Raw genomic sequence first — 12,481 nt, 5'->3', positions numbered from 1 at the left:
TGTTATAAAATGATAACAGTTCAGATAGTCTTTGTATTTTACATATTTAATATTTGCCTATAAAGATTTTATGCTTTTATTTTAGGCCCATAAAGAAAGCATCTATTGAAAAGGAAAAGGTATTGTAAAAGCTAATCATTATAAAAATATAAATTTACAGATACATTATAAAAAGTAAAGTGAAAGAATAGAGAATCTTTTGTTATATATACATATTTCCTTTGAAAAAGTGATTAAGAAATAGTGGCTATTGATAAAGGTATCCTTTTGACAAAAGTCAGTTCTTTTAAGAAGCACCTGTGCTTCTGCTCATATTATAACATGGATAGTTATGCAGGGTGGCACACTCCTGTAATCCCAGTGATTCAGGAGGACAAGGCAAAAGGACCCAGCTTCAAGGCGAGCCTTGGCAACTTAAACCCTAAGCTCAAAATAAAAAAGTAAAAGGTCTGAGTATGTAGTTCAGTGGTAAAGCACCACTGGGTGGTTCAGTCCCCAGTACCAAAAAATAAAAGAAAAACTTAGGAGTAATTGTCACTTCTGTAAATTTAGTATATGGTCTAAATATTCAGAGGGGACATTTTGAAATACTAATATTTATTTTATAGGCCCCCCAAAAAATAAATGCTATGGATGACCTTGATGACTTAACTCAATCGTCTGAAACAGCCTCAGAGGATTATGAATTGCTTTACCCTAGTTATGAGAATATGTTGCTGCTAATTGAACAACTTAGAATGGAGTATAAAGGTAGGATCATTGCATAAATATAGGGCCTTTTTGTATATTATATTAATATATACACACGTTGCTTAGCATTGCACCATAAACATTGATGTGTTACAGTGCTGTTCATATCAGAAATATGTTTTATATTAAAATAGAATGAGGGGCTGGGGTTGTGGCTCAGTAATAGAGTGCTCACCTAGCACATGTGAGACCCTGGGTTTGATCCTCGGCACCACATATAAATAAATAAAATAAAGCTATTGTGTCCACCTACAACTGAAAATATATTTTTTTAAAAATGAGAACTTTTATACACACTGTGAGTCAAAGAGCTACAGTAATGCCCACTGTACTTTTCTTAGCATGAATAGTACTGCAGTCTTTTTTGTTAACTTTGTTTTGGTTCTGTGTCTTGAGCATAGACAGGTCAAAAAACTTTTGTTTGTATCTGTACTGCTGCAATAATCTTAGCAACTGTTTGCTCACCCCACCTCCTGAAACCATGGTCTGCTTTGAAACTATATTTACCTATTTTTAAAAATTCAGATCTTATCATTTTAACTCCTTCCTTAAAACCCACTCATCACTTCTCATTGTTATAAAGATAAAGATCTCAGTCCTCCAGCTTTATTCTGTTTCTTTATGTGTCATAACCACTATTTTAGATGTTTGTTCTTGCAATAGAACTTTTGGGTTTTAATGGCTTGAGTGAAGTGTTATTAATATATGATAAACTGCACATATGTGAAGTGTAGAATTTGATGCATTATGACATATGTATTAAACATATACAATAACTCATGTAATCAAGACAGTTAAAATAATCACCCATGAACATCTCCTAATGCCCCTTTATATTTTCTTACTAAGAAACTGCCAAATTTTTCTCAAAGTATTTGTACCATTGCATTCTCAACAACAGTATATGAGAGTTTCAGTTCTTCCCTATCTTCACAAACACACAGTATTGTCAGTTTTGTTTTGTTAATTTTAGCCATTCTAATGGGTGTCTATTATCCATACATTATTGTTTTATTGTACATTATACTCATGATCAATAATGTTGAATATCTTTCCATGGGCTTTTTTTCCCATTTGTGTATCTTTTTTTGGTGAACTGTCTTTTCAAATAAATGTCATTTTAAAACTTATGTTGTTTATTACTTGTTGAGTTTTTAAGTGTTGGTTATATATTCTGAATATGATTCCTTTATCGACTATATTTTTTGAAAGAATTTTTCCTCAATTTGAAGCTTGACTTTTTAATCCTCTTTTTTCTTTTAATGATGTGGTGTTATATAGAAGAGAAAATCATAACAAGTGTAAAATAATATTTCTTATCTTCAGGATAGTATTTTAAAGAAATCATACAGGTTTTTTAAATTTTTTATTTTTTCTTTTTAGTTATACATGACAATAGAATGTACTTTGACATATTATATGTGGAGTATAACTTCCCATTTTTGTGGTTGTACATAATGTGGTGTTACACTGGTCATGCATCATATATGAAAATAGGAAAGTTATGTCCAATTCATTCTACTGTCTTGTCTTTTCCCATCCTTCCTCCCTAACCTTCATAACCCTTTATGTAATCCACTGAACTTCTGTTCTTCCTTCCCCCGCCCCGCTTATGGTGAGTTAGCATGCACATGTCAGAGTGTCAGAGGGAACATTCAGCCTTTGGTTTTCTGGGGATTGGCTTATTTCACTTAGCATGGTAGTCTCCAGTTTCATCCAATTACCAGCGATAGTTATAAAGTCATTCTGAGTAGTATTCCATTGTGTATATATATCACATCTTCTTTATCCATTCTTCTGTTGAAGGGCACCTAGATTGGTTCCATAACTTAGCTATTGCCAATTGAGCTGCTATAAACATTAATGTGGTCACAACACTATAGTATGCTGATTTTAAATCCTTTGGGTATATGCTGAGAAGTGGGATAACTGGGTGAAATGGTAGTTCCATGCCAAGTTTTCTAAGGACTCTCCATATTTATTTCAATAGTGGCACCAGTTTATAGTCCCATCAGCAATATATGAGTGTACCTTTTCCCCACATCCTCACCAACATTTATTGCTACTTGTATTCTTGATAACTGCCATTCTGACTTGATGAGATGAAAGCTCAGTGTAGTTTTAACTTGCATTTCTCTAATTACTAGAGATGTTGAACATTTTTTTCATATATTTGTTGATCAATTATAATTCTTCTGTGAAGTGTCTGCTCAATTTGCCCAGTTATTGATTGGGTTTTTTTGGTGCTAAGTTATTTGAGTTCTTGGGCTGAGGTTGTGGCTCAGTGGAAGAGCTCTTGCCTAGCACGTGTGAGGCACTAGATTCAATCCTCAGCACCACATAGATATAATTAATAAAATAAAGGTATTGTGTCCATCTATTAAAAAAAAGTTTTATCTGATGGACATTAATGCTCTATCTGAGGCACATGCAGGGAAGATTTTTTTCCTATTCTGTAGGCTCTATCACATTATTGATTGTTCCCTTTACTGTGAATAAGCTTACTAGTTTGCACCCGTCGCATTTATTGATTCTTCATCTTACTTCTTGCGCTTAGGAGTATTGTTGGGGAATTCAGTTTCTAAGTTGACATGATAGAGATTTGGACCTACTTTTTTTTTCTAGTAGGCTCAGGGTCTCTGGTTTAATACCTAGATCATTGATCCACTTTGAATTGAGTTTTTATGCAGGGTGAAAGATAGGGGTCTAATTTCATTTTGCTATATGGATTTCCAGTTTTCTGAGCACCATTTGTTAAAGAGGCTATCTTTTCTCCAATGTACGTTCATGGAGTATGAGATAACTATAGTTAAACTATAGGGTTTGTCTCTGTGTTTTCTATTCCATTCCATTGGTATTCATGTCTATTTTGGTGCCAATACCATGTCATTTTTGTTACTATAACTCTGAAATATAATTTACAATCCAGTATTGTGATGCCTCCTGCTTCACTCTTCTCACTAAAGATTGCTTTGGCTATTCTGGGCCTCCTATTTTTACAAGTGAATTTCATGACTGCTTTTTCTATTTCTATTAAGAACATCATTGGAATTTAAATAGGAATTGCATTAAATTTGTATAGCACATTTGATAGTTTGGCCATTTTGACAATATTAATTGTGCCTATCCAAGAACATGGGAGATCTTTCCATATTCTAAAGTCTTCTTCAATTTCTTTCTTTAGTGTTCTGTAGTTTTTCATTGTAAAGGTCTTTAAAAACTCTTTTTTTAGATTGATTTCCAAATATTTTATTTTTGGAGGCTATTGTGAATGAAATAGTTTTCATAATTTCTTTTTCAGTGGATTCATCACTGATATATAAGAACACCATAGATTTATGCTGTTAAGTTTACATCCTGCTACTTTGATGGATTTATTTATGAGTTCTAAAAGTTTTCTGGTAGAGGTTTTTGCATCTTCTAAATATCAAATTATGTCATCAACAAATAGGGCTAGTTTGAGTTCTTCTTTTGCTACTTGTATCCTTTTAATTTCTTTCTTTGGTCTAATTTGCTCTGGCTAGATTTTCCAGGACTACCTTAAATAGAAGTGGTGAAAGAGTATCCCTGCTTTATTCCAGTTTTTAGAGGGAATGCTTTCAGTTTTTCTCTATTTCGAATAATGTTGGCCTTGGGTTTAGCATATATAGCTTTTACAATATTGAGGTATGTTCGTACTATCCCTGGTTTTCTAGTGTTTTGAAGAAGAATGGATGCTGAATTTTGTCAAATGCTTCTTCTGCTTCTATTGAGATAATCATGTGATTTTTGTCTTTAATTCTAGGCTTTTTGTCCTCTTAATGATATCTTTTCAAGAGCAGAAGTTTTATATTTTCATGAAATCAATTTATATATGGATTTTTATTTTTGTGTCATGTCTAAGACATCTTTGTCTAGCACAAGGTCATAAAACTTTTCTTTTATGCTTTTGTCTAGAATTTTTCTAGTTTTAGGTCTTATGTTTATACAAATGATCCACTTCAAGTTCATTTTCTATAGGGTATGAGGTATGGATCCAAGTTCGTTTTGTGGAGGTATCCACTTCTTCCAACACCATGTATTCAAAAACCTATCCTTTCTCCACTGTACCGTCATTGTGCCTTTGTCAAAAGTAATTTGGCTATTTGGATATTCATATTTATTTACTTACGTACTTTCCATTTTATTCCATTAATCTATTTGGCTCTCTTTATACCAGTATCACAGTTTTCATTGCTATAGATTTATACTACTTGAAATCAACACTCCTATCCTTCATATTTTGTTCTTTTTTAGTTATTTTGGCTATTCTAGATTCTTTGCATTTCCATGTGATTTTTCTTTTCCTTCCTGGGGCTCAAACCCAGGGCATTGTACATGCTAGGGAAGTGCTCTACCACTGACCTACATCTTAGTACTCATATGAATTTTATAATTAACTTGTCAAATAAAAAATAAATAAATAAAGAGCCTACTGGCCTTCTGGGAATTAGATTCAGGAGAATTAACATCTTAATCATGAATCTTTGAACTTCTGAACAAAGTGAGTCCTCCTATCCAACTGTGGCCTATACACATTAATGATTCTCTATCTCCCCTCTTCCAAACCCTACACAGACTCTGGTAACCATTGTTCTATTCTCTACTTCTATGAGATCAACTTTTAGCATGGAAGTTACGTACAGGCTTCTCACTTTTATTCATTTCCTCAAAGTATTTAAATTTTCATTGATTTTTCTATATCTTCTATTTCCTCTTTTATTCTTTTTATCTTTGATTTTATAGCCCATTTAGATTGCTATAACAAGATATAGAGTATGTAGCTAATAAATAAGATAAATTTATTTGCCAAAGTTATGAAAGATGGGAAGTCTAAAGTCAAGATACTAGCAGATTTGGTGTCTGATGTGGATCTGCTTCCTAATTCATACATGGCTACCCTTTTCCTGTACCTTCACATGGCAGAAGGAATGAACAAACTCTCTAGCACCTCTGTTTTTTTGTGGATTTTTTTTATTTGTTCTTTTTAGTTATACATGACAGTAGGATGTATTTTGACACATCATATATACATGAAGTTTAACTTCCCATTCATGTGGTTGTACATGATGTGGAGTTATACTGGTCATGTATTTATATGAACATAGGAAAGTTATTTCAGATTCATTCTACTGTCTTTTACATTCCCATCCTCCCTCCCATCCCCCCATTCACCCCTGTCCAATCAAATGAACATCCACTAACCCCCACCATTGTGATTCAGCATCTACATATCAGAGAGAACATTAGGCCTTTAGGTTTGGGGGATTGACTGATTTCACTCTGTATGATAGTCTCCAGTGTGTCTCTGTTTTTAAGAGGACTAATCAGTTTTTTGAGTTCTGTGCCCCCTCTCTTCAACAGGCCCTATTTCTTAATCCATCACGTCTAGGATTATATTTCAGGATATGAATTTTGAGGAGATAAAAACAGACTATAGCAAATGTTTATTATATGTTTTCATGTTTATTATATCCTTTCTTCTGCTTACTTTGAGTTTAATTTGCTCCTTTCTAGTTTTAGGTGGAAGTCAAAGACCATTGATTTGAGATGCTTCAAATAGAAACATTCAGTGCTAAAAATTTTCATTTAAGTACAGCAATAGTTACATTCCACAAATTCTGCCATCTTGTATTTTTATTTTCATTTACTTCAAAATACTTTCTAGTTTCTGTTTTCATTACCTCTTTAAACAGTATTATTTAAATTGTGTTAACTTACTTTTTAAATATTAATTTTCAGAGATATTTTCATTATTGATTTCTACTGTGATTGCTTTGTAATCAGGGAACACACTTTGGATGGCTTAAGTCATTTTGATTTAATCATTTTATAAGATTTATTGTAAGAAGAATTATGCGTTCAAGTCTACTGCATTCTTTTTTTATTTTTATTTTTTTAGTTGTTGTTTATTTATATGCGTTGCTGAGAATCGAACCCAGTGAGTGCCTCACACATGCTTAGGCAAGTGATCTAACACTGAGCCACAGCCTCAGCCCCTCTACTACATTTTTGCTGATTTTTCTGCCCACTTATTCTTACTTATTGAGTAAGGAATTTTGACATCTCAGAAGATACTTGTGAACTTTATCTTTTTTTCTTTTTCAGTTCTATCAATTTTTGCCTCCTATACTTTAAAGATGTCATTGGGTGCATAAACATTCAGAATTATGCTTCTTCTTGATTAATTAAATCCTTTATCATTATGAAGTGACCTTCATTATTGCTGGGAGTAGATTTTGCTATGAACTCTACTTTGGAATTAATATAGCCATTTCTGCTAAGCCTTCTTTTATCAAGTATTAGTGTATATATTTTTTCCATCTTTTTAACAAATTTGTGTCTTTAAGTATGTTTCTTATAGGTACATATAGTTTGATCTTAGTTTTTAATCCAGTTTGACTATCTACCTTTTAATCGAAGATTTTAGAGCATTATAATGTAACATAATTACTGGATATAGTGAAAAATCTATGTGCATATTTTGACTCTACAAAACCTTAACTACTAACAGATTGCTGTTGACTGGAAGTTTTACTGATAGCATAAACAGTCCATGTATATTTTCTATGTTAAAAGTATTATGAATGGTGAAAAATAAACAAGAAATGCAAGAGGTCACTTTTTACTAGTACAGGCAATTCACTGGAAAAATTAACTGCTTTTGTGAATATGATTAAGATTGAATGGCCTTTTAAGTGGATACTTATTACACTGGAATTCACAATAGCAACAAGAAGTGCCTATGAAATTATATCAATAGTGCAGTTATGTAATACATCTTTAATTCTGTTTACATTTCTCTTGATATCAAATGGTATCATATACAGTCTGTGTGCTTAAGTTTTCATAAATTTTAACTTTCTATTATAGGTTTTTATTTTATGGTAACAAATGATAAAATAGACTATTCCCTAGATCTTATGCATTCTGTCATGTCTTTTCCTTATTTTTTTTTCAGTATTTCTAGGCTATGTGTTCATCTGCAATTTTTTTGTATTATTACAAATCTTAAAAAAAAAATCCACACATAAGTGAACTCACACCGTTTAGATTTGTCTGTCATAATGTTTGATTTTTCTCAGCTTGCATCTCCCTAAAGTGCAATTTGATTGTTTGGTTTTCTTCTGTTTTATTAAATCTTTCATGCTGGCTCTTTTTGAATTTTAGTTTGGGATTCAGTTAGGTTAGTTACGTATCACTTGATCCTTCCTGGTCTTTTTATTTTTATGATTTGTTAGGTATATCAGAACAGTACTTAGAGTTAATTCCTCACTGCTCAGGCAAGATCTTTCTGATTACCCATTGCCCAGAGAATTACCAGTTTTTATAACCTGCCTGATGGGAGTGACACTCTTCCTGGCATAGTTTCCTCTAATCTTTCCAGATGTTCTGTCATTTGGTCCCAGGTAGTTTCCTGGCACACATGTGGTGTTCATTACTCAAATACTCAAGGATGACCCCCTACAGATCTCCAGGGTTCTTCCTCTGTACTGCTCCTTCCTCTCCAATATTCTATGCTGTGATATCTCTCTCTTCCTTAGAGACTTACCAGACTTCATCACCTCAACTCAGGGAATCTGTTAGACTCACTTTAGTTCCTCTAGTACAATGATCTGGAAGCTTTTGCACAGCAGGAAACAGGAATATTCAGAAGGTTTACTTATTTCCTATCAGAGATTATTGTCTTCTTTACCTGAAGGAAATCCACTGGCTTGAAATTGTTATTTGATATAGTTTGTCTGTTTTGTGTTTGGTTGTTTCAGGTGGGAACATGAAGCAAAACCTTTAATTCATCTTGTCTAGAAATAGAGCTAATGTTCTTCTTCACCCTCTTCCTATCTGCTTCCTGTTCACCCTCATTTCTCAAGTGTAGCTATCTCTTCCACAAGAAAATCATCCTCGGCCCAGTGTAGACCAAATTCCCTTGTGTGATCACAGAGTTCTATTTTCTTATAGCATCTTTCTGGATTTATAATGGTCACTATTTGTCTTCTTTACTGCAAGACTTTAACCTAAACAAGAGTAGAAGATTTGTCTGTTTTATCTGCAGAGTTTAATATAATGTGCTCCACATTGTAGGCACTCAGTATACTTTTGTTCATATATTAATATGTGAATGTGAAAATACATAGTACATTTTAGACAAAATTTTAGACAAAATGTACTCATATGTTTTACTTCTATCTTGTTTTCTCCCTGATACAGATTCTGTTAGCCTATTAAAACTTTGGGATGCAGTTCATTCATATAAAAGATTAATAGAACTTAAAAAAAGTCATTGTGAACTACTTATAGGAAAAATTAAAAAAATGGAAAATAAGGTTCGTGAACTACAAAAGGAGCTGTCAAGCACAAAAGAAGTGAAATCACAGTTAGAACATGAAAAGGTGGAATGGGAAGGAGAAATTCACAATTTGAGGTATGAAATTCTGTTTTAAAGAATTATTTATTTGAACTACTTATATACTATAGATATGTATTTGCATTATTTGAATTTTTGTAACAATTGTTTAATATTTTAATATAAAAAGTTGCCGCAGTCTGGCTGGGCACAATCAGAAGCCACTTGTCAAAAGAAACTAACTTTATTTTTAGAACCAAACACGCCAAACAAAACAGCCTCTCAGGAAAAATCCTCAGAGCCTCAACTGCCACCACCGGCTTTCCACAAGCCTGTCTCTCCCCCCACAAGCTTCTTTCCACCTCCCACAATCCTCCTGCTCTTGAGGCCGATTGGCTGGGTCACGTGGGCAGAGCCAAAAAGTCCCCCAATGAGCAGCTCCGTGGTCTGAAAGGGCAGGGAAACAGTCCAATGAGCATCACCGCAGAGGAGCCAATCAGCTAGATGTTGCTGGGGCCGAGGAGCCAATCAGCTAGATGTTGCTGGGGCCGCTGTGAGCCAATCATCAGCCAGCAGCTGGATTGCTGGCAGCTGGAAGTTTGCTGGGGCCCCTTCGGCTGTGGCTCTCAACATCTCCCCCTCTCTGTTTAAACAACAAGCATGTGGCTTAGGGACCGTGTCTGTTAGGCAGTCCAATTCAACATATGGTCCTTACCCGTCATCGGATGAACTGACCTCTAGGCGTCAGCCTCCTGTCTTAGGTTGGTACCACTGCAATTGGATCATACCCGTCACTGACTACCGGTCCAGCATACAGCTATACTTGTGGATAGGCCTTTGCACCAGTGGGGGGGGTGAGGTTCTTTGCCTCACCTCTGTTGGCCCCCAAATTTTAGACCATCACTAGTAGAGGAGGATGCAAAATGCCATGACATTAAGCCAATTGAGGGCTCCCTTGAAAAATTGTACCACCGGTGACATCATTAGCAAAAATACCCCAACACTACCACAAGTCGCTGCACCAACAGATAATTCACAATGCATACAGGTGAGCTCACAATGTGTCCAGGCAAGTTCTGCAAGCAGTTCAGTGATGGCTATTGTAGAAGCTGTAGATTGGTTTTATCTTTGACTTCACCAGCACTGGGATGAAGATAGGAATTCTGGCAATAATGGCTAAAGAAAAAATTATGTAACATTACAGAAGGCACTAAAAGAAAACAATTTTCTTAACAATTTACATTGTCTTCACCGGCACTGGGATGAAGATAGGAATTCTGGCAATAATGGCTAAAGAAAAAATTATGTAACATTACAGAAGGCACTAAAAGAAAACAATTTTCTTAACAATTTACATTATCTTTAAGAGAATTATTAAATATAATGAAAAGGAAAGGTGAAAGTAAACAAACAGATCTGTTAACCTTCTTTTTTGTTTACATATTAAAACAATCCTCAACAGTTGTTTACCCAATTTAAATTAAACCATATAAATCACGTGAAAAAAAAAATATTTGGATCCATTTTATCATGAGCGCTCATCATATATGATATATGGACATTCAAACATATAACACAAAACACAAGTGTGCACACATAACATAATACATACAACACATAACATTATAGTAAAGGCCTTATAACTTTTTACAGGTGAAATCTCCATTGCAATGTTTAAAAACTCTATAGTCAAAAAATAGAACTGATCAGCAAAACATTAACCTAGGTCTGTATGAGCTCAAAAAACAAAATAGAACTTCATGATATGGCAAAGGGCAATAATAAAATAGATATTGAAAAAAGCATCCTGGTTCTGTTGCAGATGTAAGAATAGCCAAACTGGAGTTTTGGATATCAGTTGTTATGGATTTGAGCCAAATCATCTTCTTTTTGGTCTGTAGAAATCGCTTTAGTTAATCTTTCTGGAATCCAAATCGGCTGCTGTTCTCCCTGTGGAAACACATAAACAGACCCCCGACTCCAGACAATTACTGGGTCAGGACCTTGGTTAATCTCTCTGGAATCCAAATCGGCTGCTGTACCATTATTTGACCCATCAGTGAATATATTTGGAGCATTCATGATAGGTGTTTTTCTTGTCATTTTTGGAAAAATTACAGGATGCAATGACCAAAAAGACAATAAAGGATTAGATGGTAAGTGGTTATCAAATGAAACATTAGATTTGCACATGATTATTGCCCAAGTATTTAACTCATTAGCTAACTCATCAATTTGATTCATAGTATATGGAGTAATAATTTTATTGGGAGAAATTCCAAACACTCCCTTTGCTGCTTTTATTCCTTTGAGTATTAATTGTCCTACAGCCTCAGGATACCTAGTAAGAATAGTGTTGTTGAGAGCCACAGCCGAAGGGGCCCCAGCAAACTTCCAGCTGCCAGCAATCCAGCTGCTGGCTGATGATTGGCTCACAGCGGCCCCAGCAACATCTAGCTGATTGGCTCCTCGGCCCCAGCAACATCTAGCTGATTGGCTCCTCTGCGGTGATGCTCATTGGACTGTTTCCCTGCCCTTTCAGACCACGGAGCTGCTCATTGGGGGACTTTTTGGCTCTGCCCACGTGACCCAGCCAATCGGCCTCAAGAGCAGGAGGATTGTGGGAGGTGGAAAGAAGCTTGTGGGGGGAGAGACAGGCTTGTGGAAAGCCGGTGGTGGCAGTTGAGGCTCTGAGGATTTTTCCTGAGAGGCTGTTTTGTTTGGCGTGTTTGGTTCTAAAAATAAAGTTAGTTTCTTTTGACAAGTGGCTTCTGATTGTGCCCAGCCAGACTGCGGCATTTGGTGGCTCGCACGGGGAGCGACTGAGGGTAAGTGAAACTGCTCGCCCCTGAGGGCAGGGCGAGAGGATGGGTAGCCATTTTAAGATTCTTCTTTTGTTATTTTGTTTCACTATTGTTTTAAGTTGCCTGTCCCTGGAGATGTGTAAGATGGAAGAAAAACCGCTCACATCTGAGGAACAGATAGGGAGAAAGGACGGATGGACATTTCAGGAGGCTATTATAATGATTTTGTGTTGTTTCAATTTTGTTTCACTCTGTTTCAGTTTTGTTAGGCGTCATCTTGTTGGGTTGTATTATAGTAGAAATACGGGATCAGAAATTAGTAAAAAACAAACTGAAAGAGTGTTAAGTAAATTGTTAGAGGAAGGAGGCATCCCAGTAAAATCAAGAGCAGTCAGGGCATACGTTGATACAATACAAAAATGTAGCCCATGGCTTTTTAAGGAGGAGTTGTTAAATATATCACAATGGAACCATCATGGTGAAGATTTAAAAAGAATAGAAAAGAAAAGCCCAGGGACTCTGCCAGTTGGCACATTGCCATTGTGGACGTTCATATCTTGTTTGC

At 35.2% G+C, this 12,481-nt stretch overlaps 1 protein-coding gene across 3 annotated transcripts in view; it reads left to right on the top strand.

The window, feature by feature from the left end:
• Window positions 1-12,481, top strand: part of LOC114102455 (ankyrin repeat domain-containing protein 26) — a 117,792-nt gene that overhangs the window by 44,779 nt on the left and 60,532 nt on the right. For all 3 annotated transcript variants that reach the window (XM_071611307.1, XM_071611305.1, XM_071611306.1), the window contains 3 exons: window positions 86-119; window positions 609-750; window positions 8,977-9,190. In XM_071611307.1, the coding sequence (XP_071467408.1) occupies window positions 86-119; window positions 609-750; window positions 8,977-9,190 (390 nt within the window). The remainder of the gene's footprint in view (window positions 1-85; window positions 120-608; window positions 751-8,976; window positions 9,191-12,481) is intronic.

Source organism: Marmota flaviventris, chromosome 4, assembly GCF_047511675.1.
Source record: "Marmota flaviventris isolate mMarFla1 chromosome 4, mMarFla1.hap1, whole genome shotgun sequence".
Taxonomy (NCBI): Eukaryota; Metazoa; Chordata; class Mammalia; order Rodentia; family Sciuridae; genus Marmota; species Marmota flaviventris.
The sequence above is the reverse complement of the archived record's forward strand: the minus strand, read 5'-3'. Positions and strand labels throughout refer to the sequence as shown.